Source organism: Anabrus simplex, chromosome 2 (genome assembly GCF_040414725.1).
Source record: "Anabrus simplex isolate iqAnaSimp1 chromosome 2, ASM4041472v1, whole genome shotgun sequence".
Taxonomy (NCBI): Eukaryota; Metazoa; Arthropoda; class Insecta; order Orthoptera; family Tettigoniidae; genus Anabrus; species Anabrus simplex.
In genome coordinates, this window is record NC_090266.1 from 832,379,241 (window position 1) to 832,403,662 (window position 24,422).

The 24,422-nt window shown below is 38.3% G+C and overlaps 1 protein-coding gene across 10 annotated transcripts in view; it reads left to right on the forward strand.

The window, feature by feature from the left end:
* Pex14 (peroxin 14) overlaps nucleotides 1-24,422 on the forward strand; it is a 103,078-nt gene that overhangs the window by 39,184 nt on the left and 39,472 nt on the right. For all 10 annotated transcript variants that reach the window (XM_068226297.1, XM_067141544.2, XM_067141538.2 and 7 more), the window contains 2 exons: nucleotides 12,597-12,761; nucleotides 19,762-20,003. In XM_068226297.1, coding sequence (XP_068082398.1) covers nucleotides 12,597-12,761; nucleotides 19,762-20,003 — 407 coding nt within the window. The remainder of the gene's footprint in view (nucleotides 1-12,596; nucleotides 12,762-19,761; nucleotides 20,004-24,422) is intronic.

The following is a 24,422-nucleotide window of genomic DNA, read 5'->3' on the forward strand; positions in this document are numbered from 1 at the left end:
ATCCACGTTCGTATCGAAGAAAAAGGGTGATGGACACATCGTTCATACAAGATTGGATACGAACGGTTTGGGGAAATCTAGCAAGGTCCCTCCTTCGATGCCCAGCCCTTTTCATGTTGGACAGTTTTATTTTAATGTCATTATTATGTACTTACATGAATTGTGCTTTTTATTAGTTGCATGTTTATTTCACTTCAGGTCATATTGTCAGCTCGTAACGCGAAGAATGTTTTCCAGTGTCGGTATGTCAGACCCACGTGTCCAACTTACCTGATGTACCCTATTTGACTTTTCAGAAAAAATCTCACGCCTGAATTTTATGCCAAATGATAACCGCAAATGAGTTGAACCAATTGTGTTTATATTATATTTCATGTATCTTTTAAATGTAAATGAGTTGTGAATAAATTTTAAATATATGAATTCCTTGAATAATTTACGCATCTGAAGTTTTCGCCTATATTTTCTGCCAAAAAAGGTGCATTAATTACGCAAGAAAATACGGTAGTTAATAGCTCAGTGAATGTCATTGAGTGGTGGCAAATGTACCTGAAGCTGTTCCCAAATAGTTAATAGCTCAGGAGGCAGACTCTGATCCCAATCCACTTTCACTTGCCGCATGTGCTGCAAGAAAATTTTACACTTTATTGTTCTTGGACCTAAGAGACCCAAGGAATCGAAAATGGATTCAATGCAGGATGACACACACTCTGTTTCATCCAGGATGTGTTCTTCTGGGCATGACTGGTAGCTACAAACTGGCTGGAAGGTATCCTTTAGAGGATGCCACAATAGTTCCAAGGCCTTGATGGTACTCTCTTCTTTGTCACCCAGACTCCAGGGCAGTTAGTTGTGATTCTTGGTGCGGTACTCGAGAGGTATGTGCTTTAAGAAAGTGGGATGGTTAGCACATAATTTACGAAGTGGAATGCCTGCGCTGCTGAGTAGTTTGATCAGCTCTTGTTGCAGAGCATATGTATCTCCAACGGCATCTGCTCCACTCAGAACATCAACGCAGAAGTCTCTTTGTAATGTCTCCGACGCTCATGGATATTTCAGTGCACCATTGTTGGCACATTGTACCAGGCATCTCATGGCTAAGAAATGTGCTGCTGAGGTACCATACATGACAGTGGAAAGTTGATAAATCTGGATAGGATCATTCAGAGATGAACGCCATACAATACGCTTCAGATCCTGGTCATCAGTATGAAATAGAATCTGCCTGTACATTTTTATAACATCTGCAGTGAAAGCATACTTGTGTTCTAAATCACAAGATAATAATAATACCGGGCGAGTTGGCCGTGCGTGTAGAGGCGCGTGGCTGTGAGCTTGCATCCGGGAGATAGTAGGTTCGAATCCCACTATCGGCAGCCTTGAAGATGGTTTTCCGTGGTTTCCCATTTTCACACCAGGCAAATGCTGGGGCTGTACCTTAATTAAGGCCACGGCCGCTTCCTTCCAACTCCTAGCCCTTTCCTATCCCATCGTCGCCATAAGACCTATCTGTGTCGGTGCGACGTAAAGCCCCTAGCAAAAAAAAAAAAAATAATAATCGTATGGCCTCAGCTACCGTGTGCAGACATTTCAATTTGACGCCATCTGGCTGTCTGCTCGTCAATTTCGATGTTCCGTTTTACTCTAGGTCCTCACTAGATGGCAGACTGAGTAAACCGAAACTCTCTTGGGCGTCTATGGCTGAGATTTAATGAATTTTGTCGGGTAAACACCAAATGTGCCACCAGAGATCTTTTACATGCCGACATCGTACGACATGGAGTGTCTAATGGACTTTTCTCCGCCCTTCAAAAATCCGACTACCTCTGCCGGGTTTGAACCCGCCATCTTGGGATCCGAAAATCACAAGATGATAGAAGAATACAAGTCCTCTTGCACCGTAGGTACAACCATCAAGGTCGTTCAGTGTGCAGGTACTAGTAGCCTTAGCAGAGGGGTTGAAGACTACTCTGACCTTAATGATAGTGCTGGACTGCTTAACGAGGAAGGTAATATGTTGGCTTGCTGGTTTGCCTAGTCACAAGTGTCATGTGATGAAGATCTGCATTTTCTGTCATAAACTTGTCATAGTCCTTTAAGTTTGGTTGGTGATGTAACCTCTGTTCAGTTTAATTGAGACAATGAGTAACATTTTAAAATGAATCCTCAAGTTCCTCATGATGTGATTTAATAGGCAGTCTTACAACATATCTCCTGCTTTTATCCTTGGTAGTGTTGTACACAAAGTATACTTCACACCGATGTTCTTCCTTAGAACACGGGAAAGACTTATTTACTTCCCCTTGTTTCCATAATCGTTCTAGCCCTGTGTTTGCAGTTCATTGCTGGAAACAAGAGAAGACAATACCTTCTTGCTGGTATACCTTAGAGAGTGTGATGGTATCTTGCCTGATAATATTCAGCCAAACGCAGTGTCTTATATGGTGGGGTGATTTTCTCTCTTGAGTTGACCACGACGTGGTATGTCAAAAAATACAGAAGCCTCCAGTAGTAAATCAACTTCACCTGGTGTGTTAAACTGAGAATCTGCCACGGGAATGTCCCTTGGGAGCTGCCAGTCAGACGTGTCAAGCTGTGCTGTAGGGAGCTGACCAGTTATGCGAGGAAGTACAGCAAAAGCAATAGGAGTGGTGTAGTCTGTGACCCTGGATGTAACTTGAATTTGACAAATATGTGATGATTTAGTTGCCTTAACATCACTAATTCCCTTTATAGGTAATGAGTGCCGACGGAGTTCTGTTCCCATGCGATCTGCCAAATTCCTGGACATACAATGCATTTGAGACACACTATCAAGTAGAGCTCGACACTGACACTGATGTGCGTTCCCTCATTTGTCTGTAACCACTGCCAGAGCTGTCGACAATAGAACTTCTACATGCTTACAATTGCCCCTCAAAGCACGGTAGGTTTGTTGTTGAGTCTGGTTGGTTTCTGATGCAGTAGAAGCATTGTAAGTACTCTGCTCCTTGTGTTATGGAGTATGATGCCTATTATTGCAAATTTAACAATTTCCAGAACTGCACTTCTTCAAAGTGTGATTAGCACCCAGTCAGTTAAAGCAAAGTTTAAACTTCTTGGCAAAATCTATTCTTGTTCTAGCACTGGCATTCTGAAATGTAGGGCATTTTGTTAGGGTGTGAGAAACCGTACAAAACTCAGAATGAAGTGCTGTTGTGACAAAAGACTTCTTACTACCCTAATCACAATCATGTTTTTTTTTCTTTAAGTCACACGACACAGATAGGTCTTATGGTGATGATGGGATGGGAAAAGCCTAGGAGTGGGAAGGAAGCAGCGTGGCCTTAATTAAGGTACATCCCTGGCATTTGCCTGGTATGAAAATGGAAAGCCACGGAAAACCATCTTCAGGGCTGCCAACAGTGGGGTTCGAACCCACTATCTGCCGGATGCAAGCTCACAGCTGCGTGCCCTTAACCACACAGCCAACTGGCCCTCCTGTTGCTTGTCGCTTTGGTGTTTATCGGGGTTGATTAACTCCTGAGTTTGACAACTGTTATCCAAGAATGCTAGGAAATTCTTCAAACAGGGGAACTTCTTACCTGACTTTTCAGCTCCCCACTGTTTTGTAAGATTGAGTCTGATTCGATCTAGCACTAAACAAGATTATACAAACCGCATGCAGAGGCATGTCTATCTCCATTACTTCAATAGCGCTCAGGTTGTTCAGCAGTTGATTTAATGAAACTCTTGAATCCTTAACTGATTCTGTTTTCACTGATGGAAGATCTAGCAGTTGGTTAAGGTGTAGGTCTACAATCAGTTTGGGATTATTATATGAGACTTACTAACTGTTCTCCTCTTTATCCAACCTTTTTGCTGAAGAGGATGCATGATGAAGGATAACAAGTAATAATGGATTTGAAAATATTTAAGAATACACTCAAATATTCTATTTTAGGATCTGCCTGAAACAGTACCCTGGAACTGGACTGCTTCCTTGGAACCTCCACCAATTGTGTTGGCAAGACTGTGTATTCAGCCTGCCCTGTAGTTAAGATGGCAGCAACACGTTTCAGTTTCAGAGTTTAGAATTCATGAAAACTGTATTACTTCTCAATCACATCGCAAATTGTGGTGTTTCACACAAAAACAGCTGTGAATTACAGATATGCTAGGTTAGTGGAATTCACTCATTTGTACTTCCATACCTACCAACCCTTCTGATTTACTCGTAAACTTTCTGTTTTTTAAACTCATTTTCCGATTTATTTTTACTTCTTCCTATTTTTGACCTGTATAACCTCCAGTACGGTCAACACTTTTCCCCTAGAATAAATTCTTATGTGGTTGTGTAATTTACGCAACCTCATTTTCAAGCGTATTTATTTGATGCTTTGTATGGCGAGTGTATCGTCCATCGCCTTTGTGTATTATGTTTCTTGCTCACTACAGCAGCGTGTGTGCTTTACAGCTGGGAATTCAGGATGGCAAGCATCTTACTAGCGAGATAGTCTAGCGCGCGCCAGAGACTCTGTTAATCAGGACGAGAGAATGATTCTTTTTTAGTGTGTGGTTCGCGCGCTGTTAAGATCAATTCTTTGTGTTGTTTCATTGGAGTTGTTGGCCATCTTGCTGTTCTGTGCTTATTGTCCTGTCGAAGTCATATTTTAGTAATGTATTAGACATGTTGATCTGTTTTGTATGTGGAAGTTATGCCTATTTCAGTGTATTTGTGTTCATTCTTAATTCATAATTTTAATGACTTGAATGTATTTCAGAGAGTTGGGTTAGTGACAGTTTCTGGTATTTTCTCGTCACATTATGGCCACAAAACAAAATTGTTATCTCCAAGTGTTCGGAGATACCTATGATATTGAATTTCCTTTCATTTTAATGTCTAATAAAGGAAACTGTTACGCATTTTGTTCTGCATATTGTGTGATATAAATATCTTGCATGGAGGGAAGACTGATATTGTAGCTAAAGTAAAGTAATTTTTTTGTAGGCGAGATGGAAGATGTTGCAGTCACTCAAGCAGAATGTTTGTTTATGGGGTTCATTCTCGAGCATAACCTTGCATTGTCTTGTTCTGATGACGTACGACCATTGTTCAGAAAGATGTTCCCAGATTCAGACATAGCGGAGAAGTAGGCATGTGCTAGAACAAAATCATCTGTCAATAACACTAGCCTGCAAATTAAAACGTTTTGTTTGTTGCCTAAAGTATAAAATGTGGTTTTATATAATGTCAATGTGCTGAATCCGAATTTTCAGTCTGTTTGCTTCTATCGCGTAAGGTTTTCTTGCGAAATCACTTTACATGTATTGTATAAATTATGCGAATTTCATTACAAACGTTTTCATAATACTTTTTTATTTTAAAGAAAAAACAATATACACTAGAGTCCCGTCAATCCGAAAGTCCGGTTAATCCAAACTAAAATATTCAATTTTTAAAAATATTCTCCTTATTGAAATAAAGGAACATGTTATAGAATGAAGATTTCGTTGCATTTTATTAGTCATGTTTTACTAGAATAACTTAATGTAAACATAATTACACATCATAAACCATCAATCACTGGTCGTTTATCTTTACAAAGTCTGTTAGTTTCTTTTGCCGTAGTGATTGGAACCTACTCGATGATGCAGTCTCATAAACGTCACATCAGTGGGCATAGCAGCTGTGTGTTGCTCGACGTAGAGTACGGCAAGTTCTAAGGCAGCCGCGGCATCTAAATGTGACACTAGTTGTTCATTGTGGTCTTATTCGTAGTCACTCTGTTCTTCATCAACTCCAGATTCTTTCTCCACCATAGCTACAATTTCTTGATCTGCTTGTAATTGATGACAGTCAGCTTCCATCCACTCACTAATGTCATTTTCATTGGCTTCCTCACACCCAGGAAGTTGTTGAACGATTTCAAGGAGATTGACATTTGCAGATGCTTCAGCTGGTCTCTCGATGAATGCGAGACTCGGCCACAATTTCTTACACGTTTTCCTGATGAACTGCTCACTGACCACCCCCCCCCCCCCCCAATACCTCTGCTGCCCAGTAAACCACGTCCTTTACATTCACTCCTGCGAGAGAAAATCTGGACACCTAGGCGTCTCCAGAAACCATGAAAGTAGTTAGCGGGACGTATAAAACGATGACATTATTATTAGAAAATATTTTCCGGTTAATCCAAAAATTTTGTAATCCGAACAGACTACGGTCCCAGTTAGTTTGGATTAACGAGATTCTACTGTATATATAAAGTAACTTGGCCTGGCTGACTGATTCATCATCGCCGTGCCAAAACTACTTGACAGAAAGAAATGAAATTTTGGGAATACATTTTCATTACATTGTAGGTGCTCACTAACAGAGGATTTTTGCATAAGCCGTCGCTAAGGGGGTGAAAAGGGGGCCTGAGTTGTTTAAATGAGTATATGTATATCTCAAAAACTTGGCAGTTTGGAGATGTAGAAATTGGTATTTGGAATCTCCTTTAAAAATAAAGAAACACTTGTTTTTTCTTTTTCTGTAAATCATCTTAAGGGGGGTGAAAAGAGGTGAAAAAGTGGTTCAGTTCCTTTTATGAGGATGTTTATATATAAAAAACTGAAGATGTTATAGACATGAAAATTGGTCTTTGGAATCTCCTTTAAAAATACACTTTTTTTTTCTTTTCTTCAGAAAATCCGCTTAAGGGGGTGGAAAGAAGTGAAAATTTGGGTGAATGTTTAAAATGAGTAAATCTACAGTATATCTCAAAAACTGAAGATGTTACAGACTTGAAAACTGGTATTTGGAATCTCCTTTAAAAATAAAACACTTTTATTGATCTGTGAAAATACACTTACGGGGTGGAGGGAGGGGGGTTGAAAAGAAGTGAAGGAGTTGAATTCTTTTTATGAGGATACTTATATCTCTAAAACTGAAGACGTTACAGATGTAAAAATTGGTATATCTATAAAAGACAATTGGTACCGACTAAGGAAGGGTTTCAAAAAATGCCACCCCTAAGGGGATAAAACGGGGGTAAAACCCTATAGACCAAACTATTCATTTCTCCGAAACCATTAACCACACAGAGTTAAAATGACACTCAATGATTGATTCTTTATGCACTAGATGTTAAATAAGACAAGTTTAGAAATAAATTCAGCCCTTAGGGTAAAATGGGGGTTAATACCCGAAAACAAATATATTCCTTTCTCTGAAACCGTTTGACATGTGAGGTTGAAATTTAACGTGATGGCTCCTCGTGTATGTCTTAGATTTTCAGTGAAATGTAGTCTTAAAATAATGCACTCCTGTAAGGGTTTTTGACTAGGGATGGGGACTGACAACATAAATATTCATTTCTCTCCAACCATTTGCCACATGGACTTGAAATTTCACTTGATGGTTGTACTTTATGTAATAGTTTTGATGATGATGCTTGGTGTTTTAAGGGGCCTAACATCGAAGGTCATCGGCCCAAGTAATAGTTTTAAAATAAAAATTGGTCTTAAAACAATGCACCCCTAAGGGGTCTTGACTGGGGGTGATATCCGATGACAAACATCTTCATTTCTCTTGCCTTTAATTATGTCTCTTCAGATTTAAACATAGTAACAAATGCTAATACATGTCCTCTTCATAACTTTTGCTTTTCGCTTTGAAATCCATCTAAACATATTTCACGTATAAGGATTGGGATCGTGTGGAAATTGTTGAAGTTGTAAAACTAAGTCTCCACGGTATAGGGTGCAATGCCTGTCACCCGGCGGCCCTGGGTTCAATTCCCGGCTGGGCCAGGGTTTTTTAATTGTAAATGGTTAATATCCCTGGCTTGGGGACTGGGTGTTTGTGTCGTCCTTAATGTTCCTTTCCTCACATTCAACACTCTACACTTCATTCCAATTACATGCAGGTTCATATCACGTGGTGCAAGTAGGGGCAAAGGATCTCTATAGGTCGACGCCCCAAACAAATAGCATTAAAAAAAAAGTCTCCACAACAGCCATTGTACTCGAGACTGAAATTTTACATGATTGTTGCTCCTATATATCTTCGATTTAAAATGAGAAGAGGTCTTGAAACAATATATTCCTAAGGGGTTTTGACTGGAGTTTGGGGTCTGATGACAAAAAGTTATTTCTCTGAAACCCCTTGACATACAAGGTTGAAACTTCACATAATGATTGTTCATATGTGTTTTACATTTTAACTAAAATGTAGTCTTAAACCAACACACCCTTAAGGGGTTTGACTAGGGGTGAGTTCTGATGACATAAATGTCAAGCATAAATTTAATTTGGGGGTCGATGTTGTTTAGATCCTGCAGGGTGGAGGTCGCATTCTTAATTTCTTCATTCATAATAACAAATGTATTGTCAAGGTATCTGGCCCATATGAGAATACTTGGAAAGGTGTTATTATTGATATTTGTATATTCTAGATAATCTAAGTAAATATCTGCTAGAATTCAAGAAGTAGGTGATCCCATAGCCAGTCCATTTTCTTGGTAGATGTTTTTATCAAATATAAAGAAATGTAAAAATTCACTTAAGAACTAATAACATGACTTCAGAAATTTTATACAATTCATCATCTATTAATACCTCCAACAGATTTTCTAAATACGGAATCTACAGATTCAAGTGTAATGAGTGCAGCTCTTCTTACGTGGGTCAAACAGGACGTAGTTTTACGACCAGATATTCGGAACACATCAACGCAGTAAAATATAAGTTTTCCGCCATAGGCCAACATATTCACGACTCTAATCATAGGTTCACTGACATTGAACATGATTTAGAGATCCTTCAAATAGCAAACAAGGGGCCCATCATGAATATTATTGAAAATTGTTTTATTCATTGTGATCAATACTTCAATCCAAATTATAACTGAAATGAAATTTCCGGGAGACCCAATATTTTATTTTATTTCTTAATTGGCTAAAAAATATTAGACTTCCAAAAACAACTCAATCTTTCAAACCATATACAATACACATCCCCACCAGTTACCCCCACTACCCCATCCTTCTGCTCCACCGTAGCTCCCCTGTAGTTGCTCCTCCTCCAACCCTCCCCTCTCCTCTCCTTCTCCATGTTTCTTACCCGTATGGTCACATCCTTCAGTCCAGCTCCATCTGCCGGTTCAACAGGCTGCTCAAGGTGAGCTCATTTCTATTCATTTTTCTTCTTTCTTTCCTGTCTACATTTTGGCCTAATTCAGCTTTTAATTTCTTCTTCAGGTTCCAAGCCACATATTGAAGTGGGAATCGTAAAAATCTTTGGTCAAACTAGACCTTCACATGACTGTATTTTTTGGAACCACCTAAACTATAGACCAAACAAGTGTCAACTTCATATAGACAATACAATGTAAAATTCCGCAGCTTATATTTAACGAGACCCACACATGCTTCAAGCTTGACTATACATATGTGTATAAAACAACGAAGTCGTCATCAATTGTAGATAAGTTTATATTAGAATCTAACATCATCTCATACCCTAATTTTTGATTTGATTTAATGTTCATCTCTTCAGGTGTTATCATGTGTTTTAAATTGTTTTAAGATTGTTTGTGATTGCCCAATTTGACTCTATGGCTGATGATGGCACGACGTAAGTTCCAAAACTAGTACCTTATGTAAATGACACGTGATTAATTCATACTAATAAATTGTCATTGTATTGAAAAGGTGGACCCTTAAAAATTTCAGTTTTATTGTAATCCCACTTCAATACGGATCAAGATGAAATTTTTAACTATCAACATAAGCGTTAGTCATGCGGTTTTCTCGCAATATTGTGTTACACATTCAAATTATATATAGACACATACCTTGTTTAAGAGTGGAAATCCAATTTTGAAGCAGTTTGAAAATAAAGTAAATAACGTCGAATCATTTTTTTCACTGTAATATAATTTGACAGTGGTTAACATGAAGTACACTGTAGTCCATTATTATGAAACATACATACAGAAAACTACTTTCAGTGATATTTTGGTTTCATTTTGTCTTTTCATTAATCAAAAAGTGAAAAATCAGTCAAAAAATTGTCATAGCAGTCATACACTGAATTTGTGTCAAGGAGGTGGTTCCTTAAAACTCTTATTGAGTGTGGTACACCTTGAAGCACTTATCTGGATGCAGATAAGGCTCAAAAGTGCAAATTTTACAAAAATACGTAGTGCACTTTTATTGACCTTGAGCTCTGCGCACAACACAAGCGAGGGACTTGACACCGCTTCGGTCTATGAAATGTGATATTCCGTTTATAATAATAATACTTTATTAACGGTAATAGTCTCTCATTCGAGGGACCACCTGAAGTATGCTTGCAGGAATCGACTTGAGGAAACTTACCACCTTGGAATTGCACCATAGTGTATTTTTGCTATTTGCTTTACGTGGCACAGACACAGATAAGTCTTATGGCAACGATGGGATAGGAAAGGCCTAGGAATGGGAAGGAAGCGGCCGTGGCCTTTATTAAAGTACAGCCCCAGCATTTGCATGGTGTGAAAATGGGAAACCACATAAAACCATCTTCAGGGCTGCCGACAGTGGGATTCAAATCCACTATCTCCTGGATGCAAGCTCACAGCTGCATGCCCCTAACCGCACTGCCAACTCGCCCGGTCACCATAGTGTATAGCAAAAATGAATTGACTATACATACTTCAAGTAGCCATAACACCATCCTTCTGTACTATTTATGCGACCATTCCATGAATTGGTAGGCTGCAATATAGTGCTGAGTTGTGTCAACCTCACCCATGTTTTTAGTGTAGTCTAGTACTACATCGGGGTTGGAGAGTTGGCTGGTTGGGATATTTTGAGGGAACTTCTGTGACCGCAATTTCATCACCCTTGTGACAGGTACTCAGCATGGTCACAAACGCTTGTCTTTCCATGCAAAGGCCAGCGGTTCATTTTTTGGCAGTCTATTATGTCCACATTTTTCATTTTGCTTTATATTGCCAGATTTGAGCTGATATGGCATGCCTGTTGGGAAGGTTAACAGTATCAGTTATGACCATACCCATTCCTAGCAGTTCATTAGCTAGACCTGGTGAGGTGTAATAACGGTTAGAATAGATATGGTAACCGGAGGGTGGAATATATCAATTTTTTACGAGGGATGAGCACAGACTTTTCACAGAATGAGTTGCCTTCAAAAGGCTTGTGTTTTCAAGGTCAGTTTTTCCCATGTAAGGAATGAAATTATGCACTAACCATTGGTACTGTCGGAAAGGGCAAAAGCTTTCAACTCGAATGTTGTCGGTTTTTTCGGGTTATAAATCTTAAATGAAATCCTTCCTTTGAAACTTACTTGAAACTTACTCCTTGAAACTTACAGAAACTGCAGGACGTGGTTGGTAAAATAGCATATATTTTTTCCTTATTTGCTCTAGAGCACCTTGCATGTGTTCACCCTTTTTCAGAGACTTATTTCCTTCTCCATCAATAAAGTGCAAACTCCAAAGTATAAGTAGAAACTCATCCCCAGGGAAAACATTGCTAAACAAATGGCATTTTGTTAACCCAAGCTGTAGGGCCGATGACCTTCGATGTTAGGCCCCTTTAAACAACAAGCATCATCGACCCAAGCTGTTGAAAAAGTCTCTAACATCTGGCAAAGGGTGAAGCCCCATGTTGATGATATCAATAAATGCCTTTATGTCACTCAATTTTTGGTGATGCCAATCTCTCATTCTGCTTTCTTTTTTTGTGTGGTCGATGTTGCCTGGATTTTCCCTTTTTTTCCATGTAATTTAGTTTCACTGAGAAAAACATCAAATATTTCATTATCAAAATATAACATAGATGAAAATGTTCTGCAGGAGGCATTTCAGTACTAAAGTGTGATGGTAATATTGGCCCTTGATCAGTATTTTGAACAGGAATAATAGTTGTGGGTCCAGGATCGCTATTACATACGTCCGTCCAGTCGCCTGCTCTGTCGTTACCTGTGTCACTTGTGTTGTTGTTGCACTCAGGTGAGCTGGAGAAAGAATTTTTATCTTCAAAATCCCATTCACTAAAATCGGGCACTTCTTCGAATATATCGTCCAATATTGAAGCTGATCAGCATCACCAATAGGTTTTTGTTATGCAATTTTACTGGAAAACCATGAAAATATGTTAAAAGTACGTATAGGAGAAAACTATGTCACGCAACATGTGTATTACATAACTTACACTAACAGGAGCACAAACATAAGATACTGAGGGGATTTCCCTCACCAGGAGAAATTTGATCGGACATATATATATTTCCATCCTGCGTGTTAGAAAAGTAAAGCATATTTCTGCCTGTGAAGAGTTAATCAATGACTAGAAATAAGTCAACTGGTTCAATTTAGGCAGATTTCACGAATATCTCATGAGAAGTGAGGGTCCCTAGGTATCATTCGTATTGTTAATTCATTCTGCTGGACTCTTTAATATTTGCCTTTGAATTATACATTCCCCTTTAAACGTTCTTCACTGTTTTAAAATCTTTTATTTAATTCTATTTGAATTAAATTCTTTCCACATTTACTGTATTTTGTCATATTCCTTATAAGTAACTGTGAAATTCACAACACTGAACTATTTCATATGTTGCAGTTGTCTGATGATGGCCAGTTAAACATACCAATGCCACCACCTGTACCTGCAAGAGATTATAATTCTTTAACTTACCGCAGTAATGGAGCCTCCAAATTTAGGGAATTTATGAACACTGTTTTATTCGTTTGTGGTTTCACCTATGGTGTGTATCAGTTTTATAAGGTAAGTTGTATTTTTTTTTTTAAATATCTTAATATCTTGGTGGTGGTGGTTGTCATATTTCAGATGACATGCTAAAACATTTAACAAATTGATGGTAGAATGAGTTCTTGATTCAAAGCAGTTATGCATGTTAGACAAGGCTGTTATTCTCCACACTTATTTTTCGTAGTTTGTATGCAGGATCATTTACTAAAAGGTTTAAAATGGCAGGGAGGGATTCAGTTGGGTTGAAATGTACAGTTTGCTGTCAACTTGTTTATAATGGCAGGCTGTGCTGATAGCTTGCAGAGCTTGAAAAGAGATGCAATGAGTATGATATGAAAATTAGCTTTTCCAAGACTTACAAGTGATGTCTGGTGGAAAGAAACCTGAGAGGCTTGAACGCCAGGTAGAGAGAATACAGTAGAACCTCGACAGTTCGAAGTAGGTTGATTCAAAATCTCGCCTAATTTGAAGCAGTTCTCGTTCCTGAAAACGTGTGGTACGGTTTTACATGTTCTTTAAATTTTTAAATTCAAAATACAGATAAGCTCATGAAAGAATTGTCTCATAGAAGTCCACCTTTTCAATACACTTTGTGATTTATTAAAAGTCAAAATCGAAATTACATGCTAAAATATAGACACATGTTTTGACTGTAATATAATAGGCATCTTCAGCCATGCTATCCTTAACATTGTGTATGTTCAGTCCACAGCCCAAAGGCTGGTTGGATCCTCAACAGCTCAGATGTCATAGATGGCCTAGGCACCACTGCAGAGGCCTACTAGGGAAATGAGCGAGGTAGTTTCCCGTTGCTTTCCACGGGGACAGAAGTTGCTATTACATATCAGTCTGCCAAGCCCACAGAAATGCATGAAACAACTGAGTTTGATTCCTGGTACTGCCAGAGATTTAAGAATGGCAGGAAGTAAAATGGTACATACAGCTAGCTTACTTCCATTGGGGGTGTGCCTAGAAAGAGCTGCACCACCTCGGGATGAAGACATGAGTCAAGAAATATTCACTGTTGTTGCTATTAATACAGCATGTGAGATCATTAACAAAGTTACCTTTTAATATCTCTTAACTCAGGCCATTATAGGTATTTTTTGGAGAAGTAGGTTTAGAACGTGATGAACACAATCCAATCATAACGATTGTTTTTCTTGTCAACGTACCTAACAAAGAATAATGGTGGTTTTATGTCCCACTAACTACTTTTACAGTTTTCAGAGATGCCAAATAAATCGTACTATTATGCGTTAAAAAAATTGGAGACAACAAACATACAAAATTAAAAATTATGATAATTAAACACATTACCTCAACACCTTTAGATATTCATAAAGAGGGCAAGTTTTTTTAAAAGAAACTTTTCATCGTGGAACTCTTGACACTATCTGAGCACTTGATAGCATACCTAAACTAAACAATGCAGTCTCTCTTATCTCGATTACAGCTGTTTATGTAAATCCTGATGTGATAAATTTAGAAAACAAGCATGAAATATACGTAAAAATAAACGTCTGACTTTCAACAGCCGCAGTTATCCAAAGAATGCTTCCAGTCACTATGTATTATATTCGGATGTACAATTTGTAATATTTGCTAGCAATCAGCTGGTCGGCTGACATGCTTTCTACCGCACGGCATTATTCGGAAGGGGTGCCTTCCGTTAAACGTACACCAACTGCGAAAATATGGATTCCATCTCTTGAAACCGTTTGTGTGTGGTTAGGAGTGCACAGCTGCGAGTTTGCACCCGGGAGATAGTGGGTTTGAACCCCACTGTCGGCTGTCCTGAATATGGTTTTCCGTGGTTTCCCATTTTCACACCAGGCAAATGCTGGGGCTGAACCTTAATTAAGGCCACGGCCACTTCCTTCCCATTCCTATCCAATCATCGCCGTAAGACCTATCTGTGTTAGTGCGACGTAAAACAAATTGTAAAAAGAGAAAAAAACGAAACCATTTGCAAATACATTCTCATTGTTTGGACCGTATAATCAGTAATGAAACTATTTTTAAAAGTTTCGAAAAGACCGGTATCTTGAATGCTCTCATTGGCAGTGAAGATGAAGTCATTTGGGATAACGACAATGCTAGTAGCAGGGAAGTTGGCGACAATAATTCAAATGAAAGCAGTGATTATGTTTACTGTGTGATAAGCCTACTGCTCAACTGACTTAGACAAATGATAAGCCATTAAGTTATTTTGTATTCATATTGAATAATACTATGAATAAAACTGTGCGTCCAATCCTTATCCCTTTTTTTTTCTACGTTGTCGGGTATGAAGTGAGATGAATCTTCATAGCGAGCTTTTACGGCCAGATGCCTTTCCTGATGTCATCCTCATCAGAGGAGTCAATGAGATGAAACGAATGATGTGTTATAAAAGTAATTGAAACATATTTACTGTATATGTAGGCCTAAGAGTCATGTGTTTACGATTTATTGTTGTTTTTTTTATTTTAGAAAGACTGCCTTCCAACAAAGGTAGCCTGTCAGTAAGACTCATAATATAATCATAAATTTGTTGAAGAATAGTGTAGGATACATACATGTACCATTTATAATTCTTTATACCCAGAAGGTACTTAGATTCCAGAATGGGTAAAAAAAAAAAAAAAAAAAGCCATGTAAAGTTTAATCTTATACCAGTTGTATAGTATCATTTGAAGTAATTCCACATACTGTATATCAGTTGACTATATTTGTAAGTAGTACAGGAGATATTATAAGTAGAATTTTGTAAACAATATAAATTTATTAAGGATGAGCTGTGTGTTTAATAGAAAAAATTGTTAACGTATCATTGTATGATATTGTATTATAGGAAAATTTTCTTCTCTTGTTAATTTAATATTTAGTGCTTGACAATAATGTATTTTAGTGTACCATTTGCTACCGAGGTAGACACCTCACTTGCAAATAAAGAGATTTTGATTTGATTTGAAGTCACCGGACAAAATGGGAGGCTATCCCATATTGGAGCCTCCCCCCACCCCTTACTTTTCATGGCTATAAAAGCAGGGAAAACGGGGTCTAATATGGGAGGAAATGTGGTATCTACTGACAGTGCACTATGTACAGATTGACAAAAATATCTATAAATGTTTTGTTGAAATCTTGGATATTGGTTTTACATTGCACTGATACATTCCTGAAGATAACTTGCACAGGTATGTCTTTGAGGAATGAACGTAATTTTTTAAAAGAAGACATATTCAACATATTACTTAAATTTCCTAAAAGAAATTAAGGTAAGTGCTGCAGCCGTGCAGTACTTATGGGTGAACCACCACTGGTCATAATGTTATTTGCAAATAGAAGTAAAACGGTCTGTCGAAATTGAAGAGCAGGCAGCCAGATGGTGTCAAATTAAACTGCCTGCACACAGTTGCTGTGGCCATATGATTATTATTATTATTATTATTATTATTATTATTATTATTATTATTATTATGATTATTATTTATTATTTTGCGGATTCATTCACAGAGGCTTGCAGACTGAACATCTCTGCATATGCCTGGACTAGAAAAGAGAAACCTGGGGAAAATAATAATAATTTTTTAATTATTAATAACAGATACATCACAATTGGGAAATCTACTGGTGGCAATGACCACTTACGATAGTGTGATAATATAGTAAAGTTAAAACATAATTAAACAACAACAACAAGAGTACAAGAAGCAATTCTATGGAAAGAAAATATAACAAGGAATACTACTAATTTAACATTCTAAATCCAGCAGAAAATCACAAATTCAGTGTCCATCATTTTACATTTTACACTAGTATACAGGAGTATTGATTTTGAATCCATCTGTTTCTGGATTTCCTGCAGGTTGGCCACAACTGCCAGTACTATGATTTCTTTGCTAATTTTGACTGCCATATTTGCCTGTGTAATTTTTGCATGCACATGTTTTTCACACCCAATTTTGATTAGTAAATACTAGGAATTTTATTTTGCCCACATCAGGAGCCTCCGTGGCACAGTCGGCAGTGCGCTGGCCTCTCACCACTTGGTTCCGTGGTTCAAATTCCGGTCACTCCATGTGAAAATTGTGCTGGACAATGCGGAAGCAGGACAGGTTTTTCTCCAGGTACTCCGGTTTTCCCTGTCATATTACATTCCAGCAACACCCTCCAATATCATTTCATCTGTCATCCATCAATCATTTCCCCAGAGGAGTGCGACAGGCTTCGGCAGCTGGCACAATTCATATACTCGCCGCTAGATGGGGCTATATTCATTCCATTCCTGACCCGGTCAAATGACTGGACACAGGCTGTGGATTTTAATTTCATTTTGCCTACATCAGTTTTGCTGTCTCAAACAGCAGTACAAGTTGGCAATGATCCGCATGTTTTTGAGATTCCACAGAATCTCCACCCTCTTCTCATGGTGGACTTTTTCAAATGCCTTTTCATAGTCGGTGAAACATGCATAGATGTCCTTGTTCATTTCTAAGCAACACTGGACAAGCACTTGCATACAGGAAAGAGCATCTCTAGTCCCAAGACCATTCTTGAAACCAAATAGTTTCAGTTATTACTTATTCACACTCAGCATGTATCCTGCCATGAATAATCTTCAAGAATATCTTGATGTGTCTCATTAGACTTGGAATCGTCTGGCATTTGTCGTTTTTGGTAAGTGATAAAAGTGGACCTGAGCCCAATCTACCAGGATTATTCCAGTTGAGTAGATTTTGTTGCAAAGCTCTGTCAGAGTACTGATTCCTCTGTTGTCCATGAGTTTGATGAGCTCTGCATGCTCAGGAGCCTTGCCATTCTTCACTTTGCAGATGTCTTGGCACACCTTGTCCTTCAAAATGGCAGGACTTGTGTTTGCCTAGTTTACACCACATTCTTCAGGTCTATCATTGATGAACAGTTCTCCTGCATATGATTTTCTGACCCTGAGTTATCAGTGATGTCAGTCACGAATTGGTTCTTCTTGTTGCAAGTGATAAAAATCATTGTTATCCGTATTGAAGATACTGAATGTAGGATGCTAAAATGTTTTTGTCACCTATTCAATACATATAAATTTTACAATTTGGGAATTTATTATTGATTCCACTTGAGACATGTTTCGCCCTTCATTGAGTGCATCGTTAGTCAAATTATCTCCTCAAGGCAAAAATCAGGTACCTGGTTAGTAGTTGACATGCACAAATTAATACATATTATTAATACACATTACAAAAATTAAGAGAAACAGTTGTACAGTAGTGATGGTTGAACATATAGGTTTATAGAATAAGAAGTCAGCACCAATGCGTAAAATTAAAATAGTAGAGTTCGGCAGTGGTGCTCTGGAGAACAGTTGACGCAATCATAGGAAAATATAAAGTTTTAAAAATATTTACATTATAACAATCAAGGGAGAAAGGGTGTAGTGCTCGGCGTCAATGTTTGTAACCAAAAATTAATGTCAATGGTTGGTAACTATACAGTATTTACATTGTCCAATTGAACAGTTGAGAATTTTACAATGTATATACATATTTACACAAGAGCAGCTTGGTGAGCAAGGATATAAAAAAATCTAGTACCAAGTGCGTCCTGTTGTTTTAAAGGTTGGAAGAAGAATGTAGCATTGACATTTCAGAAATTTGCAGAGTGGTTTATCTTAGTTAAAATCACCGGGGGTAGGGAAATATTCCATAGCCAAATGAGGTTTATAGGCATCAAGCTGAAAGTTGTCTGGTTGCAGCACCGAGATCGGTACGGAGACTGGTCAGTGTGAAGACTCGTGGGTATTCAGTGCGTTTGTATGGCAACAATGATGACAGTTATTTGTAGGTAATTGCTTATTAGGAATATGTTGAGGGTTGAAACTTTTGCTTATTCTTTTAGTTGACTTCTGTAGCTTCTAATTTTACGCTTTGGTGCTGACTTCTTATTCTATAAACCTATATGTTCAACCATCACTATTGTACAACTGTTTCTCTTACTTAATTTTTGTAATGTGTATTAATAATATGTATTAATTTGTGCATGTCAACTACTAACCAGGTACCTGATTTTTGCCTTGAGGAGATAATTTGACTAACGATGCCCTCAATGAAGGGCGAAACATGTCTCAAGTGGAATCAATAATAAATTCCTAAATTGTAAAATTTATATGCATTGAATAGGTGACAAAACAAACCTTTTAGCATCCTACATTGGTTTGTCTTGTCCATCAGAACATGATGACCTATCTTCTGAGTTAACCCAAGTCTCTCGTTTATTATTTTTATGTAGTTTAAAAGTGTTGTTATTTTGGGGAAGGCCGGGCTGAGTGGCTCAGGTGGTTGAGGCGCTGGCCTTCTGACCCCAGTTTGGCGGGGTCGATGCTAGCTCAGTCCAGTGGTATGTAAAGGTGCTCAAATATGTCAGCCTCATGTCGGTATATTTACTGGCACGTGAAGGAACTCCTGCGGGACTAAATTCCGTCACCTCGGCGTCACTCTGAAAACCATAAATGTAGTTAGTGGGATGTAAAAACCAATAACATCATTATTCTTTTGGGGGTGGTTATTTAGTTATTCTTACCCTTAAAACCATAATTATCACCAAATATTCTCTCTATAAGGGATTATAAGGACCCTTATCAGTACCTGTGCTACCATCAAATGGAGAAAAACCGGGCGAGTTGGCCGTGCGCGTAGAGGCGTGCGGCTGTGAGCTTGCATCCGGGAGATAGTAGGTTCGAATCCCACTATCGGCAGCCCTGAAGATGGTTTTCTGTGGTTTCCCATTTTCACACCAGGCAAATGCTGGGGCTGTACCTTAATTAAGGCCACGGCCGCTTCCTTCCAACTCCTAGGCCTTTCCTATCCCATCGTCGCCATAAGACCTATCTGTGTCGGTGCAACGTAAAGCCCCTAGCAAAAAAAAAAGAGAGAGGGGGGGAAAAGTGATAAAGTTGCAAGTTGTTTTATCTCTTAATGAAATGTTTGAGATATTTATGAGGAATTGACTCTCACATTATTGTGTATACTTGTTACAGAACTATCTCCACCATCTATGGTTTGGTGAGGAAGGTGATGAGAGAAGAAATTTGAAACTGGACGAAACTTGCTATAGTGCCATCGATGAACTTCGCATCAATGTGAGAGCTATTAATGATACTTTAAGAACTCTTGAAGAGCAACAACAGCGAAAACAACTGAGTGAAACATATGCTACTGCTAAGCAGGTTGATGACCTGAAAGCTGAAATAGCATCTGTGAAGTCGCTGCTTTTGGGAAGGTATGGAACATGACTTCTAACATTGTTGGATATCATCTTCAATACAATTAAACATCTTAAAAATTGGGATCCATCTTTCTATCCATTTTGCTACAGAATGAAAGGGTCAATGAGTTTTCAAATTTTCAATTATTTATTCGCTCATTTATATATATAATTTTTTATTTTATTGACTTGTCCTCTCCTACATGGTGGGACTCGGGCTGTGAAAACTGCTGTTCTCTCGGACCATACTTTCATGTTTATTGTAATTGTCAGACATTTTACTTACAGTTAAAAATTACAATTATGTTCTGATGTAGCCACACAGATGCACACAAAATGCTGTCACTCGCGTACACAGATTTTATTTGCAATTATTTACACACAAATCAACAAACCACCATCATTAACAACTGCCTATCATGAAGAACATAGAGGCTGCAACTTTGAAACAGTTGACTGCTGACTGCTTACATTAGCATGTTGGCCTGAACACAACGCGTTTAGATATTTTAAAATTTCATTGTAATCCATATTGGAGTGGGATTACAATAATTAAAATTATTAGGTGTCCACCTATTCAATACAATGACATGTATTAGGGTGAATTAATCATATAAGGTAGTAGTTTCAGTACTTATGTCGTGCCATCATCAGCCGAACAGTTACAATTGGAAGGAAGGTTCTATATAGTTCTCATCTTACCTAGTGTTATTCTGGATATTAGAATGTGTTGCATAATACTGTAGTGAATTACACATCATATATACAGGTAATAATAAATTATATACTATTAATTACAGGTTCTTACATTAACTAAACTCGTGTGTGTGTGTGTGTGTGTGTGTGTGTGTGTGTGTGTGTGTGTGTACAGCACGTGTTTCATGACATAACCTCACAAACAACACGATCATATTATCTGTACATGTAACTTAACTACGTAAATAATAATAATATTAAATGGGTGTAAATACTTCATAGCCATACCTCACAAATCATAATAGTAATAATAATAATGATCGAGCTCGATACTTGTATTATTTACTCATGGGTTAAATAATATTGTTTTCAAGTTATATCAGTCTATTACACTTGCATCATTATCCCCCCTATAACTTGAAAAAATTTCCACAGTCTGTCACACTCGTCGACTTTGCCTTGGTCATAGATTGTATCTTCTCTCTTCCTCGACGTCTCTGGATGTGCTCTCCTCCTCTTGACCGGATCGTGCCGTGTCGGGGGTCAGCGTTGCCTCGCTGTCAGCCTCTTCCTCGATGCATACTGCCAACCCTTCCGATTTACCCGGAAACTTTCCGTTTTTTAACTTGTCTTCCGATTTTCCAGCCATTACTTCCCTCCTAGGATAAATTCTTATGTGCTTGTGTAATTTACGAACCCTCATTTTCAAGCGTATTTATTTGATGCTTTATTTTGCGTGTGTTTCATCCTTCGCCTTCGTGTATCGTGTTCCCGCTCACCACAGCAGCGTGTGTGCTTTATACAGCTCGAGATTCGGGATGGCAATTGTCCTGCAAGCAAGAGAGACTAGTGTGCGCTAGTGACGCAGTTAATCGGGATGAAAAAATTAGTTCCGTATTGTGTTGTTTGCACGTTGTTGACATCGTTTCTCTTCGTAGTTTCGTCGGTGTTGTAGGCCACGTGTTTTTCTTGCGTTTCTATGCTTTCCCCCTCTGTCAAAGTCGTATGTTAATAATGTATGGGACATATTGAATTGTTTTGTATGTGATAGTTTCGCGTATTTAAGTGCATAATTTTAATGAGTTGAAATTTTTTAAGAGGGTTTTGTTGGTGCCAGTTTCTGGTATTTTCTCTTCTCGTTATGGCCAAAAAATATAACAAACGTTATCTCTAAGTGTCAAGGGTTATGAATTTCATGTTGTTGGTCCGTACTGAACTGAGAATGACATATGAATAGTAACACAGTAAAGGTTTCCACCTATTCAGTACTAATATGTATTTACAATGTTATAAATTACATGGAACTAGTTTCGACCCACCTAGGGGTCATCATCAGCCATATTAAAGCATACATAAGTTTTTGTCGAATCCTAAAACATGTTATTTTTAACTGTAATAATCGTGTGGATTTATAATTTATAAAGTGAAGTGTGGTAATGAGATGAGAAATGTTAGTATGGTACAGGTGAATAGTAAATAATAATATATATACAAACAAGTTTGGAACAAAGTACAAGTGGGGTGCTTAGAGTTGTAAAAATATAACCTCGTGGATGTCAGTAGTCCTCGTACTAAAGAATCAATGTAAAATAACACATATAAACATATATACAAGTATGTACAAAGTCTGGAGAGTAAAGAGTGATACTCTTTTTATGTCGAGTCGGCTTGACACTGATCACTTAAGCAGAGAAATTAGGCATTTGGTGTATTAAAGCTGTGTTGATCGGTTGCGTTGTTGATTGTTGGACGTGAAGTTATTTTTGAATTTCTGGTTGAGAAGAAGGTGGAAACTGCGCGTGGATATATTGATTCTCAGTTCTTAGCGGAAACCAAATTGGACCTGTTTAAATGGAGAAAGTCGGTAAAAACAAAAAAATGGAGATAGGAAATGGTTAACATAAAGTGAAAGGACGCTTACCTCGCGCTGCGGTGTGTGTAGTATAGCTGATGGTGTGCGATTGGTGGCGGGGAGAGAAGTGTGGGCAAAGAGGAGGGCAGGTGCGTGCGGGTTAGGATGGGGTTAGGAAGAGTGGGGGTGGCTTGGGGTGAGGTGGAGGTGGGGAGCTTTTAAGGCGGGGCTGAAGGGTGCGGGAGAAACTCAGATTCTTTCAGTTATAAAATATTCAGAAAACCTACTCAAACAGCCTCCACCATTTGCCAAGATTCAGTGCACCCCCAGTCCCACAAACGAGCCACTCAACAACCTAGTTCACCGAGCCTTCAGCATACCTATGTCCAAGAAAGATCTAAAGAACGAACTTAACACAATTCGCGGAATTGCTAAATACAACGGCTACAGCAATCATTTTATAGAAAGGATAATCAATAAACACAAACTTCGCCCTAAAACTACCCTCAAAACAGAAGTGACTAAACCTCTAACATTTTCCACCTTCACGTTCAACAATGATATCTACAAGTTAACCAATATCTTCAAGAAACAAGGCGTTAAAATAGCCTTCAAAACCAACAATAAGAACACGAACGTCTTACACAATACTTCACACGTCAACAAGACCAGCAGTTTTTTAAAATCAGGAGTTTACAGGATCAAATGCAACACCTGTGAAAAATCCTACATTGGACAGACCGGTAGAAACTTCAATACCAGATACCACGAACACACTAATGCAATAAAATACAACAGGTTTTCAGCCATCGGCCAACACATGCATGATTATAACCCTAATTTCACCAATATCGAACAGTACGTGGACATCCTCGAATTAGCAAACAAAGGCCCTTTACTCAACATAATGGAAAATTACTACATACACCTAGACCAATACTTCAACGCCAGTCACAGTCTCAATGAAATCTCAGAGAAACCCAACATACTCTTCGATCTATTCATCACTTTCCTCAGAAACAATAATGCAGCCAACCAAAACTCAGCCCTAAGTCTAATCAAAGGTACTTTTCAGAGACAATTACCCTTTCTCCCGCACCCTTCAGCCCCGCCTTAAAAGCTACCCACCCCCACCTCACCCCAAGCCACCTCCACTCTTCCTAACCCCCTCCTAACCCGCACGCACCTGCCCTCCTCTCTGCCCACACTTCTCTCCCCGCCACCAATCGCACACCATCAGCTATACTACGCACACCGCAGCGCGAGGTAAGCGACCTTTCACTTTATGTTAACCTTTTCCTATCTCCATTTTTGTTTTTACCGACTTTCTCCATTTAAACAGGTCCAATTTGGTTTCCGCTAAGAACTGAGAATCAATATATCCACGCGCAGTTTCCACCTTCTTCTCAACCAGAAATTCAAAAATAAGTTCACATCCAACAATCAACAACGCAACCGATCAACACAGCTTTAATACACCAAATGCCTAATTTCTCCGCTTAAGTGATCAGTGTCAAGCCGACTCGACATAAAAAGAGTATCACTCTTTACTCTCCAGACTTCGTACATACTTGTATATATGTTTATGTGTGTTATTTTACATTGATTCTTTAGTACGAGGACTACTGACATCCACGAGGTTATATTTTTACAACTCTAAGCACCCCACTTGTACTTTGTTCCAAACTTGTTTGTATATATATATATATTATTATTTACTACTCACCTGTACCATACTAACATTTCTCATCTCATTACCACACTTCACTTTATAAATTATAAATCTACACGATTATTACAGTTAAAAATAACATGTTTTAGGATTCGACAAAAACTTATGTATGCTTTAATATGGCTGATGATAACCCCTAAGTGGGTCGAAACTA